The sequence below is a fragment of the Raphanus sativus genome, chromosome 3, assembly GCF_000801105.2.
Source record: "Raphanus sativus cultivar WK10039 chromosome 3, ASM80110v3, whole genome shotgun sequence".
Taxonomy (NCBI): Eukaryota; Viridiplantae; Streptophyta; class Magnoliopsida; order Brassicales; family Brassicaceae; genus Raphanus; species Raphanus sativus.
Genome location: NC_079513.1, coordinates 24,919,601 through 24,932,986, shown reverse-complemented (window position 1 = coordinate 24,932,986; position 13,386 = coordinate 24,919,601). Strand labels below are relative to the sequence as shown.

Sequence of the window (13,386 nt, the reverse complement as noted above, 5' to 3'; positions counted from 1 at the left end):
CACTTCTTCCTGCAAGATCCATCACCACTTCTCTAGGCCTTACTTTCTCTCTTATTGTAATCTCGTGGAGATTCTCCCTCATCGTCGTGATGGTGCTCTCCCATGCTGCATCGGATTCGGACATCTCCGTTCACTCAACATTCGCATCACGATACGTCCGAACTTCGCTTCCTAGGTAACATACAACTTAAAAATAAAAAATCTTGATCATGTTATATGCATGTAATAAGCTCCATTATAATGTGGTTTAAAACGTATAATATCAGGTTCAGGATGCCTGAAAACTCGATTCCAAAAGAAGCTGCTTATCAGATAATTAACGATGAGCTGATGCTTGACGGTAATCCAAGGCTAAACTTGGCCTCCTTCGTGACCACATGGATGGAGCCTGAGTGCGATAAGCTCATCATGGCCTCAATTAACAAGAACTACGTCGACATGGACGAGTACCCTGTCACCACCGAACTCCAGGTTTGTACTTTAATCAATAATATATAGAAGTCATGATAGTTTCAAAACAGAGTTTATACTTAATTCTATATCGGAATATATGTGGAGATAGTTTTACTGGATCTTAAGAATTTTTTCTAACGATATTGTGATATCATGTGACCGAAATATTACATGGTATATTCTTTATGTTGTTTTTGGGTTTCTGTTCATTACCATTACTAGTTAGCATTATAGAACTTTTCATAAGATATATGGTTGTAGTTAACCTTTATAACATGTTACGTTCTTATTCAGTAAGATTATTAACGCTAAACACTCTTTTTCTTACTATTACTAAAACAGAACCGATGTGTGAACATGATTGCACATCTATTCAACGCACCGTTAGGTGAGACGGAGACGGCCGTTGGAGTAGGGACCGTTGGATCATCTGAGGCCATAATGTTGGCTGGGTTGGCCTTCAAGCGGAAATGGCAGAACAAGCGCAGGGCCGAAGGCAAACCCTTTGACAAACCCAACATCGTCACCGGAGCCAATGTTCAAGTAATTAATTAGCGATTCTTCAAGCTTAATATTCACAATTAAATAATGCTTTTGAGCAATGTCTAATAATCATGAATCAAAATGGTTTTAGGTGTGTTGGGAGAAATTTGCTAGGTACTTTGAGGTTGAGCTTAAGGAAGTGAAACTACGTGAAGGGTATTATGTGATGGACCCAGAGCAAGCTGTTGAGATGGTCGATGAGAACACTATATGTGTTGCGGCCATTCTTGGTTCCACTCTCAATGGAGAATTTGAAGATGTCAAACTCTTGAATGATCTCTTGGTCCTGAAGAAAAAAGAAACTGGGTAATTATATATTTCCTTCATTATATCAATGGATCGTTACACACTACTGTATGTCTAGTACACTAAGTAAAACAACTAACATATGCATGTTTTTGATAGATTGGATGTACCCATACATGTGGATGCAGCAAGTGGAGGATTCATAGCACCGTTTATATATCCGGAGTTGGAATGGGACTTTAGACTGCCACAGGTTAAGAGTATTAATGTGAGTGGTCACAAGTATGGACTTGTGTACGCTGGAATTGGTTGGGTGGTATGGAGAAACAAAGAGGATTTGCCTGATGAACTCATCTTCCATATCAACTATCTTGGTGCTGACCAGCCCACTTTTACGCTCAACTTCTCCAAAGGTAACGTACTTCACCACTTAAGTATTACTATTAGTAGCTCACTCCAGAATCTATAAATTACTTCCATTTTTTTCTATATATTTATTGATATTCTTTTTAATAAACACAGGTTCGAGTCAAGTCATTGCTCAATACTATCAGCTTATCCGATTGGGCCATGAGGTGAGCCATGAATATCGATTTAATATATTATGCTAATTAACTAAGAATTACTTACTAACTAAAATGTATCAAACAGGGGTACAGAAACGTGATGGAGAATTGCAGAGAGAACATGATCGTGTTAAGGGAAGGGCTTGAGAAGACAGGAAGGTTCAACATCGTATCAAAGGACGAGGGAATTCCACTTGTCGCTTTCTCCTTGAAAGATAACAGTTCTCACACTGAGTTCGAAATCTCCGAGATGCTTCGCAGGTTAGCTGTCTTGAATATGATACTCTTTGTCATTTAGAAGCAGTCATTGTGTTGTTATATTTACGTTTGACTATGATGTAGGTATGGATGGATAGTGCCTGCATATACAATGCCGGCAAACGCCGAGCACATAACTGTGCTTCGTGTGGTCATCAGAGAAGATTTTTCAAGAACACTGGCGGAGAGACTTGTGATGGATATTGAGAAAGTGATGCATGAGCTTGATGTGCTTCCGTCGCGAGTGATCCACAAAATTTCACTTGGAGAGTTGAAGAGTGAAGATAACGGCGACAACATGGTGGTTACGGTGAAGAAAAGCGACATTGAGAAGCCGAAAGAGATCAATGTCAAGAAGAAGACAGACAAGCCCGTATTTTGTTGATGTCAGACCTTCATAGGTTGACTGGTTTTTGATAGTTTTTTTTTTCTATTTTTATTGCATTGGTTTTAAATTTTGAAAGACATATCGTTTATCTTTTTCATTGAATTGATTTTAAGTTTTGAACTAATGTGATTATTATCACACATTTATTTTGGAGACATTAAAAGAAAATTAGTTTCTTATTTTAATAAACTATTCTTAGTTTCTTTGTTTTGTCAATTAGACTCTTATATGATCTTTTTTCTTCTTGTAACACTATTTTTATTTTGAAAACAAGATTTTTGTAATAAGATTGTTCAGATTTATTTAATTATATGCTTTCATACTCTTTGATTTTTTTGTAGATAGATGATGAAGACTAGCAACTCGTTATGATATTCGGCCGACTCAATAATAGAGATCGAATTAAATATAATCAACTTTACAGTTAATTTAATTCTTAATAATCATATCATCAATCGATCGGCAAATATTATTACAAACATTAACTGTGCACTACGCATGATCTTATGTAATCAATGATGAAATATAATAAACTAACTCGCATATTTTACATTACGAGGCCTATCATACTAGATAAATTAAGAAGAAACCTTACCGTATTGGTCGATGTGCGTTGTCTTCCGCGTTTCTAAAAATGTAAAAAAGTAACCAACGTTTGGTCTAATTCTATGGACCAAACGATTGCTGAGAGAACATTTATTTAAGATTTTTTCTTGGGTTCACCCCAAGGGACCAACCAATAGAAAGTTGTCATTTTAAATTTAGTATCTTTTAATTAAAGAAACAAAATAATTTACCAAATTATATTATGCTTTTAAAATAAATAAAAATGATTAAATAAATAAAAATAACAATAGTTCTCAAAAAATATTATTTAAAAGATATTTATTTATAAGATTTAGAGTTTAGTGTTTAAGATTTATAATTTAGAATTTATGCAAATGTTTAGTGTTTTTCTAAGGGTTAGGATTTACCCAAGGATTTAGGGTTTACCCAAGGGTTTAGGATTTAAGATTAGAGTTTGGGGTTTAGTGTTTTGTTGACAACATGTTTAATGTTTTTCCAAAGGTTTAGGGTTTACCCAAGAGTTTAGGGTTTAGGATTAGAGTTTAGGGTTTAGTATTAGAGTTTAGGGTTTAGTATTAATTTTTTTTTAAATTCGTTTTTATATACTATGTTTATTTATTTTAAAATTTTATATTGAAAAGATAATATAATTTGACAAGTTATTTGTTTCCTTAATTAAAAGATACTGAATCTAAAATGACAATTTTTTATTGGTTGGTGAACCTTTTAGTTTCACCTCAGAAGGTGAACTCAAGAATAACTCTTTATTTAATACATGAACGAATTCATAAAACGCTTATATATTTTCCTCGGATCCCATTCATCATTGACTTAGCAAGCATTAAATATTTCTACCGTGTTAATAAATCAAATTTCTTAGAAATCTTTATTATGGAAACAAAATAAAAGCTATCGTGTTTTCAAACAAAACTTCTCAAAAATGCACTGGGTTTAGAAAACTGAAACGAAATTAATTAGAGGCATTATTCTACTAACTTAAATAAACACTCCATTTCAAAATATATTATTACACAAATAAACCCATATGGTTATCATTCAATATTATTTATTATTGATATAAAACCCCTACTAGGTGTTTCTCCATTTCCTCCAATCCCATTCATCACTTTCCTCGATCTCATTCTCTCTCTCATCATCATCTCGTGTTATTCTCTCTCTCATCGCCGTGATGGTGCTCTCTCACGCCGCATCGAATTCGGACGTCTCTGTCCACTCCACATTCGCATCAAGATACGTCCGAACTTCACTTCCCAGGTAGCATACGATTAAAAAATATAACAATCTTGATCATGTTATATGCATGTAATCTTCATTATAACGGAGTGTTAAAAACGTTAATATCAGGTTCAAGATGCCGGAAAACTCGATCCCAAAAGAAGCGGCTTATCAGATAATAAATGATGAGCTGATGCTTGACGGTAATCCAAGGCTAAACTTGGCATCCTTCGTGACGACGTGGATGGAGCCTGAGTGTGATAAGCTAATTATGTCTTCCATCAACAAGAACTACGTCGATATGGACGAGTACCCTGTCACCACCGAACTCCAGGTATTTGATTATATAATATATAGCTCATGATCGTTCAACATCGAGTTAAAACCATAATTATATATCGGTTTATATATGGAGAGAAATGATTATAAGATCTTCAGCATTTTTTCTATCGATCTTGTGATAGTATGTGGCCGAGATATTATATGGTATTTTTTTGATTGAATACATTTTTGTCTATACCATTGTTGATTAGTATTCATAAGATGCATTGTTTTAAATCTTGTTTTGTGAGTATTTTTTTCTCTAATTTGCTGGTCCTATATATTAATATTTGTTACTATTATTAGTTTGTATCATCAATAATAAGATGCTTTATTATTGAATAATTTTCCACATGTATAAATGCGTGCACTACGCTAACACCTATCTTGACTTTTTCTATGGTCGTGTTTATTACTTTTGGATTCATTTGGAGTAAACTATAGTAATTAGTGGGAATATTGGTAGTACCTTATTCCTCAAATACCAGTCATTTTTGATGATATTTGATGATCGGGCCATCACTGAAATTAAAATACATATATATATAATATAACAACTAGATCATGACCCGCTCGACCGAGCGGGAGTCAATTTTTTTTTATCTTCGTTTTTACTAAATGTTATATATGATTGCAATGTGTATTAATATAAAATTTTGATTAATAACAATGTGTATTAATGTGTTTAAATAAGCAATGTGTTTAATTACTAAATCTGTATTTTTAAATTTTATGATAACGTAAAGTAGATTTTTTTATATTATTTAAAATATATAGTGCTATATATTTTGTATTTTCAACATTTATTATACAAAACTTACATTGGGGTATTATTTATATGAAAATATGTGTAACATAATATATTTATATATTATATAAACATATGCACACCCGCACGGGTTTTTTTTTTAAATGTATTCTATATTGTTTAGTTTTATGTAGTATCGAGTTTGTATAATTCAATTTTGTGTTTAAAGAACAATATCAAAACTGTCTTTCGTATGTAAAAATAACACTTTGCAAGCGCGAATTGTGTTTTTATTATAACACAAAATTTTATATAAAACTTATGTTTTTTGTACATTACGAAATTTAATTTTTTAAAATAATTATTACGTAATTTCAAAGTGAATTTTATCTCTAAAGTCTAATATATTTTGTGTGTAATGGTTCAAAGCATTTTCGATATATATTATATTTCAGTTTGGTTTGTTTTTAGTATTATTGTATAAGTATAATACTATACAATATTATTATTTTCTATACAATATATGAAGCTATGTGTTATTTGTTTTAGAAAGTAGATTAGGTCCAACGTAGTTATAAGAATAGTCATATATTTATGTATGTGTCTATGACTTATCTACCTAATGTTATTCGTACTAATAAAATTAATATGGCCAATGAAAGTATACTGATCAATTTAAAATGAATTGTATAGGGTAATTATAGAACGATTAATATTTTTAGTATTCTTAGTATATATCTTATCTAAATCGATATGTAATAAATGTAAAAATCATATACGGAATATAGACAAAAAGAAAAACTGTATTTAAGGAAATACATCAATGCAAAGTTAGACTATGGTATGTATTATATATAAAGAATGAGATATTTAATTTAAATATATGAGGTCCACTTTTAAAAATCTACCTAGAAAAAGTTGTAATGTTCCTGTTTTAATAAGATAGATATCCAAGTTATACCTTTTTAGCAAAAAAAAAAATATCCTAGTTATACTCTAAGTTACAAGTGGTTAGATTCCTCGTATTTTGAATTGAAAATATAAAGAGTATGAATAATGTATGATATATTGCAGGATCAAATCTAACATTCATTCATAGTTACAAAAAAAAATCTAACATTCTATATTATCTTCAGATTAGAATATGATCGTAATTTTCTCCATCAATTAGCTGACCGTATTTATTCACATTATAAGATTTACACGATCTCATGCTGGACTATAGAATAATTGTAGTTTTATGACTAATTAATCTCCACCCTTTTGAGTATTATTTTAAATTTACACAAAAGATCAGTGAGGATGCTATTCACTAGGAGTATTATAGTTAAGCATCAATCTAGGTGTCAGTAAGTCATTAGCCACACTGCTTTTCACTAATTAATCATTATTGTTTTAATGTTTTTAAACAGAACCGATGTGTGAACATGATTGCACATCTATTCAACGCACCGTTAGGAGAGACGGAGACAGCCGTTGGAGTAGGGACCGTTGGATCATCTGAGGCCATAATGTTGGCCGGTTTGGCCTTTAAGCGAAAATGGCAGAACAAGCGTAAAGCCGAAGGAAAACCCTTCGATAACCCCAACATTGTCACCGGAGCCAATGTTCAAGTAATTAACGATTATTCAAGTTTAATGCATGGTAATAGTTAAATTTGTGTTTGATCAGTTTCTAACAATAACGTATCAAAATGCTAGGTGTGTTGGGAGAAATTTGCTAGGTACTTTGAGGTTGAACTTAAAGAAGTGAAACTAAGCGAAGGATATTATGTGATGAATCCGGAGCAAGCTGTTGAGATGGTCGATGAAAACACTATATGTGTTGCGGCCATTCTTGGTTCCACTCTTAATGGAGAATTTGAAGATGTCAAACTCTTGAACGATCTCTTGGTCCTAAAGAACAAAGAAACCGGGTAAATTGATTAGTTTTGTACCAATGGATTGTTATACACTATACAATATATTAGTAGTACTATAGTTAGAATATTTAAAACGTTTACACTAATCAAAACAACTAATAACTGCGTTGATATATATTTGCATGCTTTGATAGATGGGACACACCAATCCATGTGGATGCGGCAAGTGGAGGATTCATTGCACCATTTCTGTATCCAGAATTGGAATGGGACTTTAGATTGCCATTGGTGAAGAGTATAAATGTGAGTGGTCACAAGTATGGACTTGTGTACGCTGGGATTGGCTGGGTTGTCTGGAGAAACAAAGAGGATTTGCCTGAGGAACTCATCTTCCATATCAATTATCTTGGTGCTGACCAACCCACTTTTACGCTCAATTTTTCCAAAGGTAAGTTTAACTTAGTGATGGTCTAAGTTATTGTCTGTTTTAATTATTTTTATTGCTATTCCTAATCTTTCTTGTTTGACTTATACGTACCAGCCATGATATAAATTGACTAACATCAAAGTGACGGAGGTTAAATATCTTTCTACTTTAATATACAAAAATAAAGCCACTTTAAAAATTAGTCGTAGGTGATCATCAAAGTGATGGAGCAATAGAGGTTAAACTTTTTTCCACTTTTATCAATTTTGAATAATTTAAGAAATAGGTAAGACATGAACATCAAAGTGATACAAGTCAAATTTGTTTTCACTTTAAGTATGGTATAACGTAACTTAAGACGGCGTCATATTAAAGTGTGATTTTTTCCATATATTTAGAATTTTTGAACATTTTATGAGTTGTATTTTGTTTTCACTCATCGCCAATCACTCCTCATTGATTTTCCTCAATAACGCGCGCAGGTTCGAGTCAAGTCATAGCTCAATACTACCAACTTATCCGATTGGGCCACGAGGTGAGTCAGTTCGTGACTACTGTAAATGCTATACATCATGTTAAGGCTTAGTAACTAGAAATTCCTTAGTAAAATAAAATGTATCAAACAGGGTTATAGAAATGTGATGGAGAATTGCAGAGAGAATATGATCATGTTAAGAGAAGGACTTGAGAAGACAGGAAGGTTCAACATCGTATCAAAGGATGAGGGAGTGCCACTTGTTGCTTTCTCCTTGAAAGATAACAGCTCTCACACTGAGTTCGAAGTCTCGGACATGCTTCGCAGGTAAGCTTCTACTTTTTTAGCGCAAAATATTTAATTAGTAAAACATAGTTATCTAATTAAAAATTATACTATATTAACTATAGACCAACTGCACACAAACATATGACATCGGAATATATTAACGGTTTTTTAAAACTTGTTACTTTAGATATTTTTGTTTTCTCTCACCTAATTAACTTTTATTTTATATTTTTAATTAATGAAATACTAATAGAATATCTAAATCTTATTTGAGAAACCATAGAAACTGTATATAATATCCTAAAGAAAAGTGTCATTTATTATTTTTAAAATAATTATATAAATGAATTAAAAAATATTATTTTTGTAATTGTATTTTGATAATTTTAGCAATGGAGATGCTCTAATGTTTCTTACTCTTTCTCATTTCGTTCATTGTGATAAATGATTTATGCACTCAAGAGTAAATACATAAATTAGACGTTATTGATACTTAAAAGATTCATAAAAATAAGTAACTAGATTTGTGTGTGACTATAATGTATCTATAATTTTATTTATATTTAAAACGTAGGTACGGATGGATAGTGCCGGCATATACAATGCCTCCTAACGCACAACACATAACAGTTCTTCGAGTGGTCATCAGAGAAGATTTTTCAAGAACACTAGCAGAGAGACTTGTGATCGATATTGAGAAAGTGATGCGTGAGCTAGATGAACTTCCTTCACGAGTAATTCACAAAATTTCGCTAGGAGAGGAGAGTGAAGCTAACGGGGATAACTTGATGGTGACAGTGAAGAAAAGCGATATGGAGAAGCAAAGAGAGATCATCAATGGCTGGAAGAAGTTTGTTTCAGACAGGAAAAAAACAAATGGTATCTGTTAACTGAATATTATATAATGAAAATGTTTGGACTGTTTCAATAATGCATTTTCATTAATTCGTAGATTTGAAGGTTTTTACTTTTCTGTTGTTGGACAATTAATATTTCGTTTGACTAATATCTTTGATATTATTGCGACAATTTGAATAAAGTTTGTGTGTTTTGTTATTAGTTTGTCATCCATTATAAATAGGTTTAGTGAGTCTAGTAAATGCATAATATTTGGCTTATAATAGAATTGCTAATTATCTTCCAATAAACACAATCTTATTATAACTGAACTTTTATAATGTGCAACAATAAGCAAAAGAAAAGTTACACAACGTAGTAATAAACTCTTTTGATCGATATAAAAGATTTATTTATGATATTTTTCAAATAAATTTTGAGCCGGACTAGGAGAGTAGTATCATGGCTAGATCAATGTTTTTAACATAGTTGTTAACGAAAGGGTTACAAAACGACCTGACAACTGCATACTTACAATTTTCATTCAACTTCTTGATCGTGGCGCAACATTCAGAACCAACGGTTATTTTTTTGTTAACGTTTTCATCAAACAATTTGTTACCATATTGCAACTAGAAAAGCACTCCTTTATTTCCCGATTTGGGCTGTGTTTGTGGATAGCTAAGGGTGCCTGAACGTAGCTCTCTGTCATCTATTGGATTAATGAATTGAGATGTGACACAGCTTGAAAAGAGAATTATAGCAACAAAAAGTGTAAGATTCTTCATCCTTTTTTGAATTCTTTGTCGATGTGAAACTGAGAAAAAAATTAGTTTTCTTTTAGTTTTGGATGGCTTTAAGATGAAACTATGCCAGGGTTTATATAGAACGTTAAAATGAATACTTTTATAGCATATACAAACAAAATATAGAAGGAATCATGACTAAAATTGTTTATATTCAATTAAGGACATAAATCTATAAAATCTGCATGTGTTAAGCGAAAAATGTATAATATGTTAATGTAGCCAAAATATGGTATAATATCATAATAATATTCTACTAGATAGCTGCCCATGATACGTTGGAATAATATCATTAAATATTATTTGTTTTTTCTTTGTAAAAGGGCTTTAAATATTATTTGTGATAAGTAAGTTTTGTATATATTTGAAATCTATAATACTTTTGATAAATTAAATTTGTTGATAAAAAGATAGATAATTTTGATTGGTTTATAATGTAAGAATAACATTAAATTTTTACTAAATTATATTAAATTTTTTTACATATTCATCAAACATATCATATAACAAAAATAATTTTAAAGACTGGGTCAAGCAAAATATTTAGATTTCTATCCTAATATTTAATTATACTTATTTATTTAACTAAATAATATGATAAATTTCAATTGATGACTCCTCAATCAAAACCATAAGAATATAAAAATAAAAAATATTTAAAATTATAAAGAATATGACAAATAGGCAAAATCACTGATTTAAATTTCTATCCCAATTCTAATTTCTACTTATCTAATTAAGTTAAAATAATATGATAAATTTGAATTGATGATCCCTCAATTAAAATCTATAAGAATTCGACAAATAAGAAAATTATTTAAAACAATAGAGGGTATGACAAATAAACAAAAATATTTTTATTGATATAAAATGGTCACCGTATAATGAGGAAAAAACAGCAAATTAACATCGCCTATCAGGATATTCTCATTTTCACAATATTATCCCAAATTAAAAATATCAAAAATTAGGATAAGGCTCACAAATTAAGTCTAAAAAGATAACTATAAACTCATGACATAAACCCCTAAAAAAGCCAGAGTTATCATTAATGCAAAATAATGTTCTGCTTTTCTGTTAAATAGTTATCATAATTCAAAATAATCTTCTGATAAATGATTCTGATTATATTTGTTTCGTATAAAAAAACTAAAATTTACCAAAAATAATAAAAAATAGTATGTATTGAAATAAAGCTGACAACCAAAGATATTATAGCGACAAAAAAAAAAACGAAAACTAAACCTAAAATCATTATTTTCGAAGATTTAAAATTATTCTTTTACAAGTTCAACTCAAAGCTTGTAGTCACTATTCTCTACTTTATGTTTAAGCTTCAGTAGAAAACAAATGGTATCTGTTAACAGAATAATATAATGAAAATGTTTGGACTACATGCTTTATCAATAATGCATTTCACTAATTCAAAGATTTGAAGGTTTTTACTTTGGTGTTGTTGAAAAATTAAAATTTCGTTTGATTAAAATATCTTTTGATATTATTGCGACATTTTGAATAAAGTTCATGTGTTTTTGTTATTAGTTTGTCCTCCATTACGAATAGGATTAGTGAGTCTAGTAAATACATAATATTTGGCTTATAATAGAGTTGCTGATTGTCTTCAAATAAAAACAGTCTTATTATTATCGAATTTGTATAATTGATAGCGTCAACAATAAGCAAACAATAAAAAGTTACACAATATAGTAGTAAACTCTTTTGATCGATACAAGAGATTTATTTATGATATTTCTCAAATAAACTCTAAGCCGGAGTAGGAGCAGTAGCGTCGTGGCTGCAATGTTTCTTAACATAGTTAATAACGAAAGGGTTACGGACCGATCGGAAAACTGTATGTTTACAATTTTCATTCAACTCCTTGATTGTGGCGCAACATTCAGAACCAACAGTTGTTTTTTTGGTTAACGTCTTCATCAAACATTTTGTTACCATCTTGTAAATGGAAAAGCACTCCTTTAATTTCAAATTTGGGTTGTGTATGTGGATAGCCGAGGGTGCTTTAGCGTAACTGATGTGGTCATCAAACCAGTGGTTGAACCAGAGGTCAACCAAGCAGTCCAAACCGGCCACTTTGGAGGTACCAGCGACATAGGTCCAGTCCACGGCGTATATCTCGACAACCAAAACGAGTTTTGGAGTGAAACAAATTTTAGTAGATTCTACACTCAAGAAGGAGTCCAGCCCAATTGGAATTTCCAGAAACTCTTTCCGGACCAAGGAGTTATGGATTTTACAAACTGGAGGTTCTCCAGCCCATCCAGTCGCGAGTATCAGCCTTTAGAAGATGATTTCAGCCAAACCATGAAGCGGCCCTTTCCAGAATCAATCATGGGTTTCAAGAGGGAATTATTATCTATCCAGAGAGTCCAGAATCAGGCGAATTGGTTCAGGGAATACCAAGATACAATCAATTTCCCAAAACCGATCAAACCGACATTATTTTGGGAAAGTTGCCAACCAATTCGATTTGATCCAAACCAGACTTATTTATGGAAGCCAGGAGATCATCTTAACCATCCAGAAGACATCCAAGACGTCCTCAGCTGCACCAGCACCCAGGAGATCAGGAGGATCTTCATTTGCACAAACCTTCCATTTTTGGCAGCATGGACACTAAATGGTTTCAATGAGTTTCTTCTTGAAATCCTTCAAGACCAACGGCCATATTCTACATTAAAGACATTCAGAGACATATCAGGAAGACTTCAAGATCATGGCCACGTCCAGAAGCTGTCCAGGTACAAGATCATCCAAGTTTCCCCATTGAAGACACAAATCAAGCTAAAGGCAAGATTCCATGGAGCCATCAAAGCCTTTGCTTCCAAGACTTATGTTTCGATTTATTTTCTTTCCTTTTGTCATTTTTAGACTGTTAGAGAGGCCCAAGGTCGAGCCTATATAAGCTCAGTAGTTGTCTTTGTAATAATCACCCTTGAATTTTATGAATGAATATGCAGTTTTTCTAGTTTTTTCTTAAAACTATTATCTAAGTCTTTTGAGTGTTGTGAGAAGCAGCTCTTGAGCAACCTGACTTATCAAAGCATCCTTACACAGAGCTTTGTGGCGTCCTCAATCCCCCCATCATTTACATCTACTGATTTGCCTTGAGAGAGACTTCAGTCCAGCAAGCAAATCCCATATCTATCCATCTTCCATCCATTGATCTTGTTGAGAGTGACTTCAGTCCAGCAACAAAGATCCCATCTCCATCAATCTATCCCTTTTCTATTTGCTTTTATTCTTATTATCATTCTGATTCATATTCATGTTTGCTTCTGTTTGCATCATAAACTTATAAAACTCATAAAAAGGTTCACTCTTTGTTTCAGGTACCAATCCGAACTA

At 31.9% G+C, this 13,386-nt stretch overlaps 2 protein-coding genes across 2 annotated transcripts; both read left to right on the top strand.

Annotated features, from left to right (window-relative positions):
* Positions 1–273: 273 nt before the first annotated feature.
* LOC130509391 (glutamate decarboxylase 1-like) lies at positions 274–2,451 on the top strand. Its single transcript, XM_057005291.1, has 7 exons — positions 274–471; positions 796–996; positions 1,088–1,302; positions 1,402–1,655; positions 1,765–1,817; positions 1,894–2,069; positions 2,151–2,451. The coding sequence occupies exons 1-7, from the start codon at positions 274–276 to the stop codon at positions 2,449–2,451; spliced, it is 1,398 nt and encodes a 465-aa protein (XP_056861271.1).
* A 1,669-nt stretch (positions 2,452–4,120) lies between these two features.
* On the top strand, positions 4,121–9,436 carry LOC108844708 (glutamate decarboxylase 1). The gene is made up of 8 exons (XM_018617999.2): positions 4,121–4,296; positions 4,387–4,591; positions 6,739–6,939; positions 7,027–7,241; positions 7,382–7,635; positions 8,097–8,149; positions 8,241–8,416; positions 8,952–9,436. The coding sequence occupies exons 1-8, from the start codon at positions 4,211–4,213 to the stop codon at positions 9,265–9,267; spliced, it is 1,506 nt and encodes a 501-aa protein (XP_018473501.2). The 5' UTR covers positions 4,121–4,210; the 3' UTR covers positions 9,268–9,436.
* Positions 9,437–13,386: the final 3,950 nt, after the last annotated feature.

Coding starts and splice junctions, on each gene's coding strand:
- LOC130509391 (XM_057005291.1), top strand. CDS start 274: ATGCCTGAAAACTCGATTCCAAAAGAAGCTGCTTATCAGATAATTAAC. Junction 472..795: donor CTGTCACCACCGAACTCCAG/GTTTGTACTTTA, acceptor TTACTAAAACAG/AACCGATGTGTGAACATGAT. Junction 997..1,087: donor TCACCGGAGCCAATGTTCAA/GTAATTAATTAG, acceptor AAATGGTTTTAG/GTGTGTTGGGAGAAATTTGC.
- LOC108844708 (XM_018617999.2), top strand. CDS start 4,211: ATGGTGCTCTCTCACGCCGCATCGAATTCGGACGTCTCTGTCCACTCC. Junction 7,242..7,381: donor CTAAAGAACAAAGAAACCGG/GTAAATTGATTA, acceptor ATGCTTTGATAG/ATGGGACACACCAATCCATG. Junction 8,417..8,951: donor GTCTCGGACATGCTTCGCAG/GTAAGCTTCTAC, acceptor TTTAAAACGTAG/GTACGGATGGATAGTGCCGG.